The sequence below is a fragment of the Gossypium raimondii genome, chromosome 5, assembly GCF_025698545.1.
Source record: "Gossypium raimondii isolate GPD5lz chromosome 5, ASM2569854v1, whole genome shotgun sequence".
NCBI lineage: Eukaryota > Viridiplantae > Streptophyta > Magnoliopsida > Malvales > Malvaceae > Gossypium > Gossypium raimondii.
Window position 1 is genome coordinate 19,201,628 of NC_068569.1, and position 20,486 is coordinate 19,222,113.

Here is a 20,486-nt window from a genome sequence, read left to right on the forward strand (position 1 = left end):
TGGTTCTTCCCGTAATTGTGCAAAAAGTCTCATTTCTCTCACGCTCCTATCCATCACCGTACACCCACGACCAGGCTTCGTAAATGAAGGACACCATCGGCCGCACACGACAGCAGAGAAAACCGGAAGAAACACCTCGCTGTCAAATGAGATGGTACGACGGTCACCTCGGCACGCACGTGGGAGAGCAATTTAGCTGCCTCACTTCCCCCTATGAATTGACGAAACTAGCCCTCCAATACACCCAAAATGGCAGGTTCTCGTCACCATAATTGGTTGAGCTGTGTTAACTTTATTTTTCTTTTAAAATTTCTTGCACACATTTATCCCGACGATGATCATGTGGGATCCCCGTGGACCCCAGCAAAATCAACGACCATTAGCTCTCTAGATACAGGATTCTTACCTGTGAGTATAATACACGCATACCAAACCTCATAGCCAAACCGATAGATCTTCTCTTTTCGCTAATTTCCATAAATATCCCTAATCCTTATTTCTAAGTCTCCCAGTCGGTCGGTTCTATACGAGGTGGTTTCCGTAAATTCAGTTTCATCGGAAGGATAAATAAAATTTTTATAAGAAAAGGAAAAAAAGGCGTGGGATTTATTTATTTTTAATTTAAGGGGAAATAATTAAATTTTGAACAGAGAAAAGACCGGCCGGTTAGATGGGCTCGTTATTTCCTATATAAACCCCTTTCCTCGCTAGGCAAATTGCATTCTAGTTTCAATAGAGAAAGAACCTCTCCCTCATATTATATTTATTCCCTCTCTATTTCTCTCTCTTTGGCTTCGCTACTTTCTCTACAGCTCTCAAGAGGTAAAAGAAATAATAAAATTAAAATTTTAATTTATGAAAAAGGAAATTCTCTCTCTCAAGTCTCAACTGGTTTTAATTGTTTTTGTGTTTTTTTGAGATTTAGATATTCCGAATATTGGAAAAATGTTGGAGGAATGAAATTAGACGTTGAATCGGAGAACAGAGACTTTGACCTTTGGATTGTTGCATTGTTTGGATAATATGTCTTTGACGTGTTTTGACAAGTTATTAGGTTTTCTTATCTTGATCTGCGAAAGGTTTTAGCTAACGGATTTGCTAAAATTCGCGGATTTGAAAGGAACGGAAACGGACCTTAAGTATTTAGATTTATGCTCTTTTTAAAACCCTAGCTTCTTATTGGTTTAGGGAGTTTCGATCTGGGGATGGTTTGAGGTTTAATTAGGTAAAGGTATTATGTGTTTTTCGAGATTGAACTTAGGTTAGTCTTATTTAGGGATCTTATGATTCTAATCTAGTCCCGATTGGAATTCCGTTTTTCAATTTAAGCTAGTTACAATTGGGGGACGGGTGAAGTTCTTCAGGTTTTCGAGTAATGTTCACATTGCATACAGTTAAGTCAAAATTGTTTGCTTGGTTTGGGTACTGTATACTGTTGATTGGTATTACTTTAGTTTAACTGCGCCTTTCAAAGTAATCTTGTTGGTTTATTGTGATTGTTTATGTTGATTTTTTTTTACTTTGTGTTTTGAATGATTTTGATGCATATGTTTGGAATTGCTGAGTTGATAGGTCATAGGTTTGTTTTTGAATCTGTTTATTAATAAATAAAAGTTGTGTGTGTATGTATGTAAGTGGATGTGTTGATTTGGCAATCAAGCTGGCTGTCATTTTCTTTTTATTTTATTATAAAAGGGTTTTTTGGTTGAAATACTTAGCAAATGCATTGCCTTGCTTAAATCTAGTTTCGTTTTTCTTAACAGATGTTCGCCTTTGTGTTTCTTAACTGGATATTGTTTGCTTAAGCTACCTGCTTTTAGAGTTATATTTCCTAGTTACACTGATGATTTTGTACTTTATTTGCAGCGTGGTATGCCATGTGCATTTTTTGCTGAAACAAAAACACAAGAAGATCCAGTTAGATATTGTAAGAGTAGTCATATTGCTTGTATGCATTTATATATGAAATGGGCTCTCGAGGAAGACTATTATTTGATCTTAATGAACCTCCCGCCGAAGACGATGAGGAGAGTGATCGAGGTATCTGCATCCAGCCACAAAAGGCACTTCCATCAGCAAATCCCCATGCTACTGACTTGTTTGTGACATCATCAGGTTCTCAACGAATAGCAAATAACCATGCATTCTCACATGCATCTACTGGCTCAGGTTTTCAGCCTTTTATTCGGCCTAAAGTTTCTACTTGCCCTGAAGTAGGTGTTGAACCCAAAAGAACAGGCGATCAGAATTCCAATTTGGCATCGTCTTCTTCAAGATCAAATATTAGTGGGGAGATAAAATCACAAGTAGCAGCTTCATTTGTGTCAGGTTCTGCAAATGCTCAGGCCATGGAAAGAGAAGAAGGTGAATGGTCTGATGCTGAGGGGACTGCTGATGCATATGGAAACTTTTGTATGCATGAAGAGGTTAAAGCTTCTCAAGAACAAGGTGTACAGGAATTGGAGTCTAATGCTTTAGGTGTGACTGTTGAAAGTGTTAGTGCAGCTGAAAACAGTCATTCTCCATTAAGACTGGAGCCACATCTGAATGAAAATAAGGGCAACAGTGTCCAAATTTCAGAAGGTGACAGTAAAGGTAATATATCCATTGATGGTCAAGAAGAGCCTGTGTTGGTGCCAAAACAGAGAGAAGTTAAAGGAATTGAAGCAAGTCATGCACTGAAGTGTGCAAATAATCCTGTAAAGAGGAAGATAGACCAACAGAAAGAAGCAATGCTGGGAAAGAAACGGAATAGGAAGACCATGTTTCTTAATTTGGAAGATGTCAAACAAGCTGGTCCTATCAAAACCTCTACTCCAAGAAGGCAGAACTTTCCAACACCAGTTATCACACGTACCGTGAAAGAAGTTCGCACTAATCCTCAATCTGGTGAACGTGCTGGAGAAAAGCAAGGTCAGCCAATAAATGAGGATCAGAAGCAAGTTGATTTACCATGTAATGATGGAATTAATCCTGCTGTGGAGTTATTTGATCATAAGTCTGAATGTGATGGTGATACCAGTTCTGGACTACTTGCCAGGCCTAGGAGGTTAAATAGTGACACTGAACTTTCAGAGGCTCATCTACCACCCATACCAAGACAGAGTTCATGGAAGCAACCTGATTTGAGGCAGCTTAAGAATATGCAGTTTTCTAATAGAAAGCCAGCTCCAATCAACCAAAGCTCTATGGACACTAAGATGGTAAATAAGAAACATCTTCCTTCTAAAAAGACAACTGCTACCAGTACATCGTATCAGGACACATCTGTGGAACGCCTTATACGAGAGGTGACCAGTGAAAAGTTTTGGCATCACCCAGGTATATGGTGGCAACATTTCAGATACTTGTTGACTACTTCTAAACTTCCAAGATATTTGTACATTTTTCACCTCCTGCTTGCTTTACAGTTTCTTATTATTTTTCTCATGCCAGTTATCCATGTCCCTTCAATTATCGCTCTATGAGAATGGTAATGCTCAAAGGACATGGAAGGTGATGAGATGTATATTTTTATTGTGAAAGTTGGCTTTTAATCGTATTGTTGCTATTGACTTATTTGCTATATCTATTAGCAGTAATTCTCATGATCTGGTTATTTCTGAGAGAATTTCTATTGCAGAGACCAATCGCATCAAATATCTGTGTAGTTCTCTGTACTTATTTACTCTATCTCTCCTTGAGTTGGAATTATGTGTTTACTTGATATTTTTGTGTTTGAATAAACAGCTATTGAAGTTCTTATTTGCTTGTATTGCATGTTGGGGGAGACTTTTCTGGGTACAAATTCTTGATTTGCTACTATATGTTAAGCCTTAGAATATTAAGTCAGGCCTAAAATTTGTACTTCTGAAGTCATTGATATGAAATAATGGAAAAGAAGACATTTAAGTAGACGATTGAAACCATTTCGTTCTTTTGTGTGGGGCTTTTGAAGATTTGTTCACACATTGCTCAAGCTATGTGACTATTTTTTGAAGCAATTGAAGCAATTTCCTACTTTTTTTTCCCTCTTTTGGTTGGCGGCTTATAGATTGCATCATTTCTAGGTATATGCAAGTATTCACTATGTTATGATAGTTGGCTACTTCAAGGGTTAGACTGAATTTCCATTCATCTCTAGTTTGCTTTTATCATTTCATTCTGTTGATTTATTAAAATTCTATGTGCTATCAGCTCTGACACCTGCAATTAATTTTCACTTCATGCATCAGAGGATACTGATCTCCAGTGCGTTCCTGGGCGGTTTGAATCTGTAGAAGATTATGTCAGAGTATTTGAGCCTCTACTTTTTGAGGAATGCCGTGCACAACTGTACAGCACATGGGAAGAGTTAACTGAATCAGCTTCAAGAGATACACAGATAATGGTCCGCATCAAAAACATTGAACGGCGAGAAAGAGGTAAAAGTGCCTGATTACTGTTCGTAGTCCACATCTTTGTAGTCTTTATCTTAGTTTTTAAAGTGGCTACTTCAGGTTACGGGTTTTAGTAAGTTTGGCAATTGTCACTTTATGATTCTGGTTAACTTTTTGGTTCCAGAGTAGAAATGTGCTCAAATATTTTTGGGGTCATGAGCAAATGTTTATACCAGCTCTATTAATTGGCAGAAAATTTGCTTTTATTGGTTCAGGATGGTATGATGTGATAGTTCTTCCTGCTAATGAATGTAAGTGGGTATTTAAGGAGGGTGATGTTGCAGTTCTATCGGCTCCAAGGCCTGGATCAGGTATGACATTGGGGAAAAAACTTATTTTCAGATATACTTCAGATTAATTTAAAATTCTTATGTATATCTTAGGAATGTTTTACATCTTGTGTGAAGCAGTTAGAAACAAGCGCAACTCCTCTACAATTGAAGAAGATGAAGACACTGAGGTTAATGGACGTGTGGTTGGAACTGTTAGGAGGCACATACCCCTTGATACTCGTGATCCTATTGGTGCAATTGTTCACTTTTATGTTGGTGATTCCTATGATTCAAGCAGGTATATAGAGAAACATTACTTATTGGTGTTCTGTAGTTCTGAATGCACTTGTATCCACCCTGCCCTCCCTCTCTTCTCCCCAGCGTCCCTCCTTTTTTGTGTGTTTTAATGTTAAAATTCACATATTAAATTTTACAGCAAGGTCGATGATGATCACATTCTGAGGAAACTTCAACCTAGGTCGCTTTGGTATCTGACAGTTCTTGGATCTCTTGCAACTACCCAGCGTGAGTATGTGGCATTGCATGCATTTTGTCGTCTTAATTCTCAGGTATTTTATTTGTAAATTTTCTCTGGCTAGCTCTAGTTCTTGTTGCTTGATGTATCTACTAGGGTTAATCAAGTTTCTCTCGCGCACAGATGCAAACTGCTATCCTTAAACCTAGCCCAGATCACTTCCCAAAATATGAGCAGCAATCTCCAGCTATGCCTGAATGCTTCACACCAAATTTTGTTGATTATTTACATAGGACCTTTAATGGGCCCCAGCTTGCAGCAATCCAGTGGGCAGCTACACATACAGCTGCTGGAACAAGTAGTGGGGTGACGAAGAGACAAGAGCCATGGCCTTTCACCCTTGTTCAAGGGCCTCCAGGAACTGGTAAGACACATACAGTCTGGGGGATGCTAAATGTCATTCATCTGGTTCAGTATCAGCACTACTATACCTCTTTGCTAAAGAAATTAGCACCTGAGAGCTATAAACAAGCTAATGAGAGTAATCCTGATAGTGTTGCAATGGGATCGATTGATGAAGTCCTCCAGAACATGGACCAGAATCTTTTCCGCACCCTTCCTAAACTCTGCCCAAAACCTAGAATGCTAGTTTGTGCTCCTTCTAATGCTGCAACTGATGAGCTTCTTGCCCGTGTTCTTGATCGAGGATTTATTGATGGTGAGATGAAAATCTACCGTCCTGATGTGGCCCGAGTTGGGGTAGACTCTCAAACACGGGCTGCCCAGGCAGTTTCTGTTGAGCGGAGAACTGAACAACTTCTACTCAAGAACCGTGATGAAATTTTTGGACATATTCAGACTTTAAAGGCTCGTGAAGCCATGTTATCTCAGCAGATTGCTACTCTTCAAAGGGAACTTACTGCTGCAGCTGTTACTGTTCGGTCCCAAGGTTCTGTTGGTGTTGATCCTGAAATTCTTCTTGCTCGGGATCAGAACCGAGATGTACTGTTGCAGAACTTGGCTGCAGTTGTTGAAAGCAGAGATAAGGTTCTAGTTGAGATGTCTCGCCTTCTCATTTTAGAAGCTAAGTTCCGTGTTGGCAGTAACTTCAACTTGGAAGAAGCCCGTGCTAATCTTGAGGCTAGTTTTGCCAATGAGGCTGAGATTGTTTTTACTACTGTCTCAAGTAGTGGGCGTAAATTATTCTCTCGCCTTACTCATGGTTTTGATATGGTTGTAATTGATGAGGCTGCTCAAGCCAGTGAAGTTGCGGTACTTCCTCCCCTCGCTCTTGGTGCAGCAAGATGTGTACTTGTTGGGGATCCCCAGCAACTTCCTGCAACTGTCATCAGCAAGGCTGCTGGGACCCTCCTATACAGTAGAAGCCTTTTTGAAAGGTTCCAGCAAGCAGGGTGCCCAACAATGTTGTTATCTGTGCAATATAGGATGCATCCCCAGATCAGGGATTTCCCATCTAGGTACTTCTATCAAGGACGTCTTATTGATAGTGAAAGTGTTGCCAACTTACCTGACGAGGTTTACTACAAGGACCCTTTGCTTAAACCTTATTTATTTTATGATATTACTCATGGCCGAGAGTCCCATAGAGGTGGTTCTGTTTCATACCAGAATGTGCATGAAGCAGTGTTTTGTTTGCGCTTGTATGAGTACCTACAGAAAACCTTAAAATCTTTGGGTGTGCCAAAAATCACAGTTGGTATAATAACACCATACAAGCTGCAATTAAAATGCCTACAACGTGAGTTTGAGAGTGTTCTAAGGACAGAGGAAGGGAAGAGGGATATATATATTAATACTGTAGATGCTTTCCAGGGCCAGGAACGTGATGTTATTATTATGTCTTGTGTCCGTGCCTCAAGTCATGGGGTGGGATTTGTTGCAGATATTCGACGAATGAATGTTGCTCTTACTCGTGCTAGAAGGGCTTTGTGGGTATGAGTTCTTTCTTCTAATCTTGTATGCTATTAAATTCTAGCTCTGATCCTTCTCCAATTACCTTATTTTGTGTTTATTTTCTTGAATTGACTTTAATGTTTGAACAGGTTATGGGTAACGCCAGTGCTCTGGTGCAATCGGATGACTGGGCAGCCTTAATTGCTGATGCCAAAGCTAGGAATTGTTATATGGACATGGATTCTCTCCCCAAGGACTTCACAAAAGACTTGCTCCCCAAAGAATTTTCAGGGCCAAGGGGACTTGGTTACTCTCCATCACAGGGTAAGGCTTCTAATATGAGAGGTTTAAGGTCTGCTGGACCAAGACATAGATCACTCGATATGCACATGGAATCCAGGTCAGGAACACCATCAGAGGATGAAGATAAGTCGGGCACAACTGTAATTTCTAGGAATGGGAATTATCGGCCATTTAAGTCGCCACTGGATACTTTTTTGGATGATTTTCATCCATCAGGTGACAAATCTAGAGAGGCCTGGCAATATGGTATACTGAAGAAGCAAAATTCTGCTGGTACAATGGGGAAAAGAGATTCCTAGGCATTGGTTGTTGTCTACGAACTGTTTTGGCTCATGGCGGTCCGTGGAGCAAAACTTTATTTATAATCCTTGCATTGAAATTTATGGAGCTCTTAGCTCCATGAATATTGAAACAATTTGTGGGAAGTTGGTGCCAGACTTGTGTCTGATAATTGCCCTAAGATGAACAAGTTGAGAGGGATTTGCATGGGTCACCAGTGAACTTTTGCCAGTCTGCCATGTTGATTCCTGCTAGGAGGTGGATGATCTGGGGGGTAGGATGTATGAAATCAAACCCTATATCCACCCACCAGACAGGCTTCGAAGGTAAGAAATATATCATCAAGCCAAAATTATTGACTGAACAACTTTTAATGTAAATTTCATACGTGGGCACTACGACTGTCTTATTCATATAACTAATGCTTTCTCTAAACCAGGAGTTGAATGCTGGCATTAATGGTTGTGCCGCCCTACAATATCCCTTTGCTTGATAATTGATTGTTGCAATCTGCTATTACTTGGATGAAGTCTTTAATCGATACAGTTGGGCAGTCATCTCAAATTTTGGTGCTCTTTGACTCGTCCTTTTCCGCAATACACTGAATGCATGACCGACTCTGGGGGTGTGAATTCTTTTGGATCTGTCAAATTTGAAGGTACATTCATCAAATTTACAAATGCTTGCAAAATGTCAGAGGACGAATGGCGATTCTTGAACGGGTGTGCTTTGCAGAATCCTAAGAATCAACCTCTATCAAAGTTGCCGTATATATTCTTTGAACATGGAGATGCACTACGGTGATAACTTTTTAGGTCTGAAGGATACGGGTTGGTTAACCAAGTATTCTTTGCTTTTGTTCTTTATGTTAATTTTCCTTGGTTCTTTAAACCAAAAGACTTGGATAGAAATAGGACACACCTCCAAAATTCTGTATAGAGAAGTAAGACTCCTAAAAGGGTACAGGATTGTGCGAGGAACTCTCATCTAGCTGACTTTGTGTATACAGCTTCAGGTGGAACCAAAGAATTCTTTCTCAGCTGCGAAAAACCTCAGCTGCTGTATTTTTTTTTTTTTAAACTTGAAAACCATCAAATAATGGCCCAAGGTTTTAAGTTATACCATTTGTTTTATTTTCCTGTGATGAGATGTACTTTTCCTCAGATTGCCATTACTTGAAAGTAATGCGGGGGATATAATTTATGTAGCGATGAACACATCCGTACATGATTCAATTTATTATGTTAAAAATTCTCTCAAGTCTATAACCAGGTATCAGTAAGAATAACACAACAGGTTCCTGTTTGGACAGTATTTGTTCTTTTGCTCTTCTGCCGCGTTCCTGCTTCCCAAGAAGATTGTAAAGTTGGTGAGCTTTGCTGTCAAAACCAAGGCATATTAAACTGTAGATCGAAAAAATTGAGAAGGTTGAAAAAAAGAGGGTGTAATGGGATAAATCTTCAGAAGGGCATTCTATTTAATTTTTCTTTCTGATAGCATCTCCAATCCAAACCTGTCCTCTAGCTTTGCCTAGTTTCCCTAACATTTTCCTGCCCTAAAAGGTCTATTCTACCCTCGATGTTTGATTACTTATTCGCATGTTGGCCAGCCTATTTTATAGCGCTGTCAAAATGGAAACACACCCCAGTTTGTAAATTTTTTTAAACTACAATTAAGGTCTTTAAATTATTAATAATTTATATTTTAGTCTCTTAACTTCAAAAATTCTTAAAATAGCTGTTGAATTATTTGAAGATTTTCATTTAAATTATTAAGTTACTCACAAGCTTTTATTTGTCACTGAATTAGTAAGGTTTTTTTAAAAAATTATGGTAGTGAGTTAGGTTTGGGTCACTTAAATTTAAAAGGTTATAAAATAATTATTAAACTATACTGAAAGTTTTCATTTAAGTCACCGATTATTTGAAGTTTTATTTAAGTCACTGAATTATTAGTTTTTTTAAAAAATTATGCTAATGAGCTTTAAACAACAATTTGATAATTAATACCTTCAATCGGTATTTATCGATGAGTAGAAGACCATATTTTAAATTTAAGTCAATCTAACGATCAATCTTGGAGATAGGAAAAGAAAGTTATTTGAAAATTGTTTCGTGGATTCATGATGTTCAAGTCTGTTTCATGAAAAATATTGAATTGTAGAATAAAAAAGAGGAGAGTTTATGATTGGGACAAATAATGCGTGCAAAGAAGACTATATAGTGATGATTTTAATAGTTTATTAACTTAAATGATAACTTTTCAATCATTTAGTATCTAATTTTGAAACATTTAAAATTTTAATGATCAAAAAATAAATTTATTAATAGTTTAATAACCTTAAATTATTTACCATAAAGTTTAAACCTAATTTCTACCTTGGCGTCTCAGTGGTTGAAAAAAACAAAAAGAGTAAATGGGGACACCCCTTCTAGAAAAGTTAGAAAACAAGGCTGGAGCCGAAAAGTACTTACTTAAAAACAAAGGAGGAGCTAAAGGAACCCCAAACTTCCCGGTTTCTCGAATTGATTGCATGAGACGATACAAGTACATACCATCAACGCCACGAACCTCACCGCTCCTATTTCTTAAGCGACACCCTTTTCATGGTCGACCTTCTTTTCTTTGATTTTTACCTCTGAGCTTCCACCCCTGAAGTTGAAGATCCCATCCCTCCTTGAATCTGTCAGGTTAGTTTGCTCCTTCCTTTACCATATATGCAGACTTACTTTTGGTCTTTAGATCTTTTCACAATTTGTTTACTTCCAGCTGCAAAAATTACCTGTTCATCTTATCGTTTTTATTTTCCCCATTTTTTTGTAAGCTGATTGGACTGTTTTATATCCGAAAACTTATGCGGTGGATAGAATTTGTCATCAGGTGAAAATAATGTCATTTATGCCAAATGCCTTTCTTTGGTCTAAAATGTTTTGGATGAAATTTTCCATCCCATATACAGACTTCTATATTACAGCAAATTATTTTCTTCTTAGATTCGTTGTTTTGTTGGACAAACTAAAGGAGAAGGGGTTGAGGTGTAAGTAAACGAAGCTTTTGTGTTACCGATGATCAAATTCTATAGTAACACCTTGCTATTGAAGATGATTAGCCTAGACAACTGCTCAGCAATTTTGGGCTATCTGGTTTGTTAATATAGTCTTCAAGTTATTCGTTTGGTCGTACAGATCATTCACTAATTTCAGTAATCTAGCTTCCTATGATTTTGAATAATCTTTTTTTCTTTTATGGAGGATTGGTAGCAATTTCTATGATCCCAAAGGGAGCTTCCACACCAATTCATCCTTCATGATCTTATGCAATTTCTCGTTTCTGCATTAAACTGTTAACATACAGGGAAACATCTATTAAAGCTATGAGTGCTGCATTGAAGAAATCCTCTTCAAATGGCTCTGATAAGTCTGTAACAACTGAAGAGCAGAATGCAAAGGTATGTTCCATTTATATGATCTCTGATTCCTTGTACCTCATAGATTATCATTTTGACCTATCATAGATCTTGCAAGTTGAAGCAAGCAAAAGCTTCTTTATATGCCGTCAAGTGTAAAGCTTTCTGACCTTTTGATATTTGCAGATTAGTGAGATAAGAAAGTTGATAGGTCCATTGCCTGAGAAGTTGGCCATTTATTGTTCTGATGCAGCCCTCACAAGATATTTAAGGGCGCGAAACTGGAATGTCAAGAAGGCAACTAAAATGCTTAAAGAGACCTTAAAATGGAGAGCAGAATACAAACCAGAAGAGATCCGCTGGGTATGCTACAGTTCATCCTCCTACAATAAGTTGTTTTGAATAGGGAATACCAAATGCATGCAGAATTTACCCAATCCAGTTTGCTTGTAACAGTTTCCCTTTTTCTTTAATCCATTTTATTTTGAAATTTGAGGGTGCTAGGCTATTGGCAATGAGTGGCCTGATGATCTTTTTTAGAAGTTGCGTTCTTTTGCATTCAGTATGGTTCATTGAATTAGGAATTTAAATCTATGGACTTAACCTAAGAGTAACCCAAGTCAAATCTACTTATAATGGTTGAACTCTTGTCATTTTGCTGGTTCAGGTCAACCTTTATGGCGTTTTTACAATGTTGTGCTTTTTTGTATGATATAGGAAGAGGTTGCTCATGAAGCAGAGACAGGGAAGATCTACAGATCAAATTATATAGACAAGCATGGAAGAACAGTTCTTGTCATGAGACCTAGTTGCCAGGTTCCATCTGACTTCCTTGCCTTTTACTTGTGCAATTTACATCTGGTACTACATAAAAATTGAAGCAACTTTGAGTGAAAGGTGTCAAAGTTCACTCCAAAGAGGTGCCCTACATCAGCAGAAGGATAAAAGAAATGAATAATATAAGATAGACCCCAATCTAACAGTCTAAGATTTCTGATCATGGTGGTTCCCATATTTGTCCCAATAATAGGATGTTACACTGCCTCTTAAGCATTTAGTAAGTCCTAATAAAAGGTCAATGTACCGGTTTCTTACAGATTAGTAAGCATGTTACTTAGCTGTACATTGATTACCCTTGACAACTTAGTTACATTCGATTTGACTGCAGAACACAAAGTCAACTAAAGGACAGATAAGGTATTTGGTTTATTGCATGGAGAATGCAATTTTAAATCTTCCACCAGACAAGGAACAGATGGTCTGGTTGATCGATTTCAATGGCTACAACTTGTCACATACATCAGTGAAGGTGACACGGGAAACAGCACATATTTTACAAGACCATTATCCAGAGCGTCTGGGCTTGGCAATACTATACAACCCACCTAAGTTCTTTGAACCATTCTGGAAGGTAACCCCTTTTTGACATTTTTTCCACTTTTCTTTTTCTCCTGCTTTCTTGTTAAAGAACATGAAATTTTTACATACCCATGTGAGGTATCTCAAGAATATCCATACATGATTTGAAGAGATCTCTATATGTAAGCATATGAGTTAGCTAGTAGTTAATATGGAATTTGGATACATGGTTCCTAGTCAGATTTTGCAGATTTGAAGAGATCCGGATTTAATTTAGATTTCAACTTTTATATTCTTTTTGGTTTTTCGATGGTATTCTGCCTAAATGGTAAACACAGGTAATAAATAAGAGATTACTAGGCAATGCTAGTTTGAAACATTTCAGCACTCTAGTTGTTTTTCATGTCAATATATAATGTGAAATTCTTCCTTCCAGCATTTAGATCCAGCACTATGCGAACTATTATTGGTCTTCCTCTTCTTTTAGTTTACAGATTATGGGTTGTGTTCAATGCCATTTTTCGTTTTGTTAATGTAAGGACATCTTATTTTGCATCGTTACGATATTGGGTGCCTGTTTCTTGACAGGTGGTGAAACCATTTCTAGAACCCAAGACTCAGAACAAAGTAAAATTTGTTTACTCTGATGATCCCAATAGCAAGAAAATAATGGATGAGCTTTTTGATATGGAGAAGCTGGAGTCTGCATTTGGTGGAAATGATGATTCGGGTTTCAACATTAGTAAGTATGCTGAGAGGATGAGAGAGGATGACAAGAGGATGCCTGCTTTTTGGACAAGGGGAAATCCTCAATCCGCAGAGGCACCTGTTGATTTGAATTCGCTTGATTTGAACTCGGATTCTGATGCTTCTGACAATGGCAAGGTAGACAGTTCCCCTAGTCATGTTTCTGACTCTGAAACCCTCTCTCCCAGTGAAAGTGTCATCGTCACAAAGGGAAGTGATAATGACTCCACAGAAGTTCATTAGATATAGAAGAGACTCGAAGCCTGAACCTGTCTTCGGTGAGGTAATAAGGTATACTATAATCTGACCATATGCAGCGGGTGTCGATTGTTTCACTGTTTTAGTTAAAAAATATGAAGCCAAAAGTAAATCTGCTCTCAATTTTTATCATTGTCGTTTTATACTAAAGTTTAAATGAATTACATCGTTCAATTAATGTAATGTATTTGTATCCCTGGACAAGAGATTGCCTTGCCAAGTTACTCTTTTTACTTCTCAATAATTTCTCAAAACTGATTCACTGAAGTGAAAACCTTAACTTTTATTCTATCACGTGTTCCAAATGAAAGGCAATTGAGTTTGCCTTGCACATCCAGGGCCATGGGACCTGAAAGCTCATTTTGCCCCATTAACGATGTGCCATTTTAAAACAAAATAATTCAAACTTGAGGGGAAAAGAATATTCAAAATTGCACTTCATGGTTTCTCAATACAAACACAAATGAAGGAAAGTTGTTATTGCTGTATGTATATCTGTTACAGGGTTCACTATCTTTTCCAGAGATGCACGTAACTAGAATTGTAAGGATGGAACTATAAGATTACCGCAACCAAAAGAAAAATCAACTGTGACAGTAGCTGACCTTAGGTATTTGGCCCGACATTACAACCAATGTAATCGTAGATGTAAATGATCATGCAAGTAGGCTCTCCTGGGAAACAAGGGAAAGAAACTGTAAAATTATGTGAGTAGGAAAGGGAGCTAGATAAAAGCCAGAATTTGATGTTACCTATGCTGAAAAGGGGCATGTCAATGCAACATCTCATCTAGTTTCTGCCTGTACTGAGCCAACTTCTGCAAAAATTTCAATTGGTAGAAAGCATTAGTCTTCTCCATCAAGCTTTAATAATTTCAGGTAAGAAATAAGAAAAAATTTCCTCAAAACAAGAGGATAATGATAATAATAATGATTAATTATACTAAGCTTTTGTGTTCTATTTCCTTTTGAGTTTGAGACATACAGTACCAAACGTAGGACTATATATAAGTATAGTTTCTAGATTAATGTCCACCCAAAGAATTCAACAAAAAAAAAAGGCTTATTTTATATCAATCAGGTCTTTTCCATGTATGTCTCAAAAAAGTAGTTTTTTCCATTTTATATCAATCAGGTTTTTTCCATTTTACTTCAGCAAGATACTGGTTTCAAGCAAAAGAGAGTAGCCAAATACTACATGTCAAGAACGGGAAGCAATCATGATTCTTAATCCATAATAGTATAACCCGAAAAAGGTTTTAGTTATTATTCCTGAAAACATATCATGTGATGAAAGCATTAACTTGTATGACCAATTTGACAGCTAAAAGAGTTTACAAAAAAAAGAACTAAGCAGCTTTAAAATGTTTATAGAACGAGATGGCCATATTTGCATATTGATACAGATAACACTTCCTGCTGCGAATTCCAAATACCTTGCACTACAAAAGTTTTAAGGCATGAACTATTGCAATATTCTGAAATCACACACAATTTGTGAATTCCAAGCTCCTTTTCATCTCCTTCCCTTGTCAAAAGGTAATGAAACAATACCTACTCTGGCTTTTCTATCCTAACTCCTTTATAACTTTGAATTGACTTATGAATTTTATGCTTTGTGAAGCAAAAGCAGGTATATAGAACCAGTAGGGTGAAAGCATTTACACAGGTTCATAATGATCAAGGACAATGATGAGAGGAAGTTGCATACCCTAGTATAAGCATAAACTCCAGCCTCTGTTGGTGCGATGGGACTTCCCCTTCTAATGAACTTCCCCTCTTTAAAAATGTAAAGCATGGGTATCCCGGTTGATAGTTCTAAGCTGATAACCTGTCTCATAAAGAATACAGAAGAAATGTAGCCTTAGCGTTAAAACAAGAGCACCAAGAAAACTAAAAACATCATGAATGCAACAAAGAGACGGATCCATACCTCCTGTGAGGTTAACTTATCAAGATACATAATGATAGACCTTAAGGAGTTCCCATGTGCAGCAATCATGACATTCTTTCCAGATAGAAGTTGGGGTTCAATCTACAAAACAATAAGTTGGTTGTCAGGTTCCAAATAAATCACATTAAAGAACTTGAATCTCTAAAGTTAGACAAGGCATAGACCCCGACATATGATAAAAATATCAAACTAATTAAATATCAGACAAAGCCAGATGTAGACATTACCTCATCTTTAAAATATGCAACAGCTCTTTCAGCACACATTTCCAAACTCTCGCCATTTGGTGGTGGTATATCATAACTTCTACGCCACTCATGAACTTTTTCCTTCCCAAATCTATCTGCGGTTTCCTGTTTATTGAGACCTTGTAATTCTCCATACCTGCACAAAGAGGAGAGTGCATGAATCATTCATAAAAGAAGATTGAAAAAATTGAGACAACCAATAAAAGGACAATCAAAAAAGCAACAGCAATATAACTTCGTTCTTCTTGATACAAAGAAAACGAAAAAGTGATTACATTCTTTCATTCAATTGCCAAGCTGCTATAACTGGAATTGATTGTTTTATGGTGTCTTCACTATGTATTTGACTCCATACCCTTGCTTGCTCATTCTCATTATGCATGATAATTGGCACCTGCAAACATTATAATTTTAAAAAGTTAATCAGTCTAATAAACCAAAGAATGATAAAAAAAGATAACCACACTCAGAACTTCGTAAGTAAATAAACGATTTTCGATAGCTCAAATCCATTTAAACATGTCAATAATTTTACTAATGACTGATGAATGCTGGGCATCTGGTATCACAAAGCAGCCAGTAGTGCCTTAATTTTAGTTATCATGAATTTTTCCCCCTCAAGTTACCTTCTTTCGTCGGTGTTGTGTCATGGCTAGCATAGCGGTCATCTGTGCACGAATTAGTGCTGATGTAAATATCATGTCGACAGGTATGTTGCTGATTCTTTTGCCGGCTTCAATTGCCTCTTCCACTCCCTTCTTGGTTAAAGGCACATCAACGCAACCCGTAAACAGGTTCTTCTCATTCCATAAAGACTCCCCATGGCGAATCAGTATCAAAGCTGCTTCATCTGCAATGAGAACCAGTTGAAGAAAACAATCAGAAGATTTCACAAAAGTGAATCTAATTTTTTCCATTGTTATATGAGGAAACAACAAATCATTTTCATCAGTTGGAATCAACGTTGTTTTGCAGTTTGCCATAAAACAACTAGTGAAGAAAGTGCAAATATAGGGCAGTTGAATTGAGCTAATAATCATGAAGAGAAATGGTGCGCTGCTATAATATTCGCTCGTTAAGTAGGAAAACTATGCATATGGTCTGGTCGGACTTACTTGATTTCTTGAGAGATTCATGCGTGCCATTGTTAGAGGGAGATAAAACAGGATCAAAAACAGAGGTTTGAGAAGCTGAGGCTTGAATAACACTGAATTTCTTCTCTCCGGAACTACAAATCCCTCTCTTGCAGAACCCAACTTCCACCTTGAAACCTTTGGGAACCAATCTCACTGAATTATTTCCACCTTGGAAATGAATTCCAGAACTGCCATGAAGTTGAAGAGTCCCAACTGTTTGGTGCAACATAGCATTGGCCATTCTGAAAAATCATGATAAGCAAGCACTAAACTAAGAACATATTCTGTAACTTGACAAAATGAAGCACAAATATACAGGAGAAAGTCTTCACTATTGACATACACATGTTCCCTTCCATTGCACTACTGGAAAAGAAAGCTAGAGCAAAATAACAGTTGATTATGACCATGCCACTAAGGATTTCATTTCATTCTAAATCATTAGTTAAATTATTCTTAAGGCAGATTAAGAATCTAATCGTTTAACAAGCTCCAGCAAGCAACAACACGATCTACGATAACCTCATCAGAGAAAAAGGAAAGCTATTTCTTTGAGAGAAAAAGAAAAATGAAGAAAAGGCTAATATTTTTCGGATGCTAACAAGTCGATCATAATAATATTAGTTAAAAATAAATTGACAGATACAAGAATCAAAAGGTTTCCCCAATCAAAGACTCAGATTTAACATTACCCACATCGGGGATTCATCCCATTTAATCAAATAAACATTATAAATTTCAGGACAACGAAAATCCAAAAAAAAGAAAAAGAAAAAAGAAACGACAAAATTGATGGGCAAGAAGAAATCAAACCTTAAAGACAACAATCCAGAACCCAAAAATCTAATGCTAAAAGAGAAAAAGAGGTTGGTTGCGACTTTGCGTTGTTAGGTGCACGAAATAACTTGGTGGGTTATATAGGCCAACAGCGAAAAAACCGAGGCAAAGAAAAATGTGAATATAATGAGAGTTTATACTAGTAATACGAGGAAAAAAAGAATACAGTCGACGGAGAAGGAGAGGGTTAGAGATTATTAGAGAGTTCACAAATTTAAAATGTCAATTTCAAGGGACAAAATAAAAGAAAGTTTGAAAGAGACAAACTGTGAGTTGTTTTAGTATGCTGCAATAAATTTGCAGACTCTAAGGTTATATAGAAACAATCGTTGTTGCTGTCTGTGGATTCTGTTTTCTTCTCATGTGTCACGCTCCCAACAGCTTAATGACAATTTCCCTTTTTATTCACTCAAAAACCATAATTATTTTTTAAATTTTTTTATATAATTTTATTGGTGAAATTTGTATTTAAGATTTTTAATTGGGATAACTTGAATGTAATTACTGTTTGGTTTTCTTAAAATAGTTTCTTTTATATAAGGTTGTTTGAAAGAGAGAGGAACTATTGCAAACAAGTAAATAGGAGGAAGAGGAGAGCCAACACAGAATATAATGACATGTGGTGGTTTGTGAGGTGGATAAATGTCATACATGGTTAAGAATTATCCCTTCGATTATTGCTCCTAAATCAAGTCAAATTTATGGTAGGTATAAGCATAATCAATAACATACTAATTTCTAAAAAGAGTTGTATTGATTGAATGGCGATTACAGTAAAGCTTGAGAAAAACGTACAATAAAATAAAATAAGATTTCTTAAAAAATTTCCTTATCGAGGCTCCTCTTAATTTGGTAAGAGTTATTATGCATTGCATCTCAACTTCTTCAATATGAGTTCCTAAAAGGTAAAATGGAATATTGAATCAATGAACCTTGGGATTGTGGGATAGCATTTTTTGGCAACACTGTTTCAAAGGAAGTTGCATGTCCTATTACATTGCTTTTGAAAAGTGTTTTTGAGAAGTGCTGTGAAAAAGTGCTTTTGAGAAGTTCTTTTGAAAAATTTGAGTATTTGGTATTACTGTCAAAAAGTGCTTTTGAAGAATAAAATGTTCATTTTAGACATGATATGATAAAGTAACAAATATGTATTTAAATAATGTTCAAATTAGTTAATATTATGATATTTTAGCAAAAATATAAAAAATAATTTATTATAACTTATTGTTAATATTTTAATATATAATATTAATTTTAAATATTTCTAAGTAATTAATATTAATTATTTATTAAATTTAATTAGAATATATAAACTATATTTAAATATAAAAATTAAATATTTGTAATTAAATATTGACACAATTGTATTATTATAAAAATATTTTTTATTTTTAATTAATGCTTTTAACACATTTGTATTATTTTATTTTAAAATGTATTTGAATATATAACTCATATTATATATTAACATAACATAGAAAATATAAACCTAACAAATTAAAATATTACATATATTTGGATTAAAGTTTTAAAAAGGGATAATATTTATATACCAAATATAAAACATTAACCAACCGGAAATTCTGATTAAAATTCTTTCTTACTGGACAAAAGGATGATCTTCATGGCAAAATATTATTGTGTGAGGTTGCATGCTTTATTTGGAGCTACAATGACAGCAGGGTTGGTCTTAGCTAGGACACTTGTTAAATGATATGTTCACAGCTTCCAATTCAGTTTTTCCTTACATCACTCCTCACATAAGTAGTTTTGGTTGCATTCAACTCTAACAAGGCTGGACATTAGGAGCTTTTTGCCACTCGGAACCTGTGTACTCTGAAGCAATCAGAAGATTCAAAAATAATTTATCTTTTCTCGCCCTACTCAAAAAGAGGCTAGAAGTGAAAGTACTCAAATATTGGACAAAAAGAATCACTCAGGTATCAGGAATAGAGTTCTGATGAGGGAAAACTCAATACTGGGGATGCCATGTGTGCGACACATAATAACATATATTTATACTATAAGGCTACAATTTAAACACAATAAACAGATCTGCCATGCCAAAGGAGGACATCCACAAGGCAGTAATTGTAGACCACATAAAATAACATAATAGATAGGATACCTAACTCAGCATTCACAAAAAAGCCTAAGCTAACTCTGGGTCTTCACTATTCAAAATATCTAATACTAGGCAAAACCTGCTTACCAAAACTTAAAAGCGGTCTAAGCCACAACAGAAGGCTTAGAAGCAGCAGAGAGCTTAGACCTCCTCTTTGCTAAACTCTCACAACCGCGCTCCCTCTGCTCCTTCAACCTCATGGCAAGCAATTTCTGGTACTCTGCCTCAGCTTTGGCCTTTGTAATTCTTTTCTTCTTCTCTGCAATTCTAGTTAGCTTCTTCTGGAGTGTCAATGGAGTTGCCAACCTCTGGATTTTTGGAGCTTTATTGACCTTCTTGCCTGCAAAGCCAGAAAATTTATCAGCAAGTAATAGTTACAATCAAGAAATCATCATTTTCACCAAGCCTGTATGATTCTAGCTGAAACCTGTGAGACCCAATTTTGGCCCGGGCCCGTATAAATAAAAATAAATTAAGAGCTCAATAAAAACAGTCCATTTACAAAACTACTAATCCATTTAAAACCCAAATGGCCCAACTCTACCCTAACCTGAAATACCAACCTAAACCCAACCCGGTTGAACAAGCCCAACACCCAGTAGCCCATTACATTTCAGGAAACAGAAACCCTAGGGTTTCTAACTCCCCCCTCAGCCGCCGACGCCAACACATGTCCGCTCCTCCCACGCGCGCCACGCCACCACCTCCGTACGACTGTACCTGCAGAGGACAAACAAACAAAGAAAAAACAGAAAT

General features: G+C 36.7%; 3 protein-coding genes across 6 annotated transcripts; 2 read left to right on the forward strand and 1 right to left on the reverse strand.

Moving 5' to 3' along the window:
- The first annotated feature begins 679 nt into the window (after positions 1-679).
- LOC105769582 (uncharacterized ATP-dependent helicase C29A10.10c) lies at positions 680-8,929 on the forward strand. Of its 2 annotated transcripts, none has more exons than XM_012590303.2 (9): positions 680-822; positions 1,867-3,321; positions 4,215-4,403; positions 4,634-4,729; positions 4,826-4,988; positions 5,127-5,259; positions 5,349-7,118; positions 7,229-7,987; positions 8,101-8,929. In XM_012590303.2, exons 2-8 carry the CDS (start codon positions 1,968-1,970, stop codon positions 7,679-7,681), a joined length of 4,158 nt encoding a protein of 1,385 aa, XP_012445757.1. In that variant the 5' UTR covers positions 680-822; positions 1,867-1,967; the 3' UTR covers positions 7,682-7,987; positions 8,101-8,929. The 2 variants fall into 2 exon arrangements, with proteins under 2 accessions (XP_012445757.1, XP_012445758.1); XM_012590304.2 differs by having other exon boundaries at positions 4,829-4,988.
- A 1,186-nt stretch (positions 8,930-10,115) lies between these two features.
- LOC105769584 (uncharacterized) lies at positions 10,116-13,722 on the forward strand. 2 transcript variants are annotated; one of them, XM_012590308.2, is made up of 6 exons: positions 10,116-10,351; positions 11,016-11,109; positions 11,254-11,430; positions 11,785-11,883; positions 12,236-12,478; positions 13,015-13,722. In XM_012590308.2, the coding sequence occupies exons 2-6, from the start codon at positions 11,035-11,037 to the stop codon at positions 13,414-13,416; spliced, it is 996 nt and encodes a 331-aa protein (XP_012445762.1). In that variant the 5' UTR covers positions 10,116-10,351; positions 11,016-11,034; the 3' UTR covers positions 13,417-13,722. The 2 variants fall into 2 exon arrangements, with proteins under 2 accessions (XP_012445762.1, XP_052487298.1); XM_052631338.1 differs by lacking the exon at positions 10,116-10,351 and having other exon boundaries at positions 10,997-11,109.
- Positions 13,723-13,838: 116 nt separating this feature from the next.
- LOC105769583 (2,3-bisphosphoglycerate-dependent phosphoglycerate mutase 1) lies at positions 13,839-17,890 on the reverse strand. 2 transcript variants are annotated; one of them, XM_012590307.2, is made up of 9 exons: positions 17,582-17,890; positions 16,748-17,010; positions 16,259-16,482; positions 15,908-16,026; positions 15,612-15,768; positions 15,364-15,465; positions 15,142-15,261; positions 14,184-14,248; positions 13,839-14,105 (listed from the first exon to the last, which is right to left on the reverse strand). In XM_012590307.2, the coding sequence occupies exons 2-8, from the start codon at positions 17,007-17,009 to the stop codon at positions 14,204-14,206; spliced, it is 1,029 nt and encodes a 342-aa protein (XP_012445761.1). In that variant the 5' UTR covers position 17,010; positions 17,582-17,890; the 3' UTR covers positions 13,839-14,105; positions 14,184-14,203. The 2 variants fall into 2 exon arrangements, with proteins under 2 accessions (XP_012445761.1, XP_052487297.1); XM_052631337.1 differs by lacking the exon at positions 17,582-17,890 and adding an exon at positions 17,112-17,274.
- Between the last annotated feature and the right edge of the window lie 2,596 nt (positions 17,891-20,486).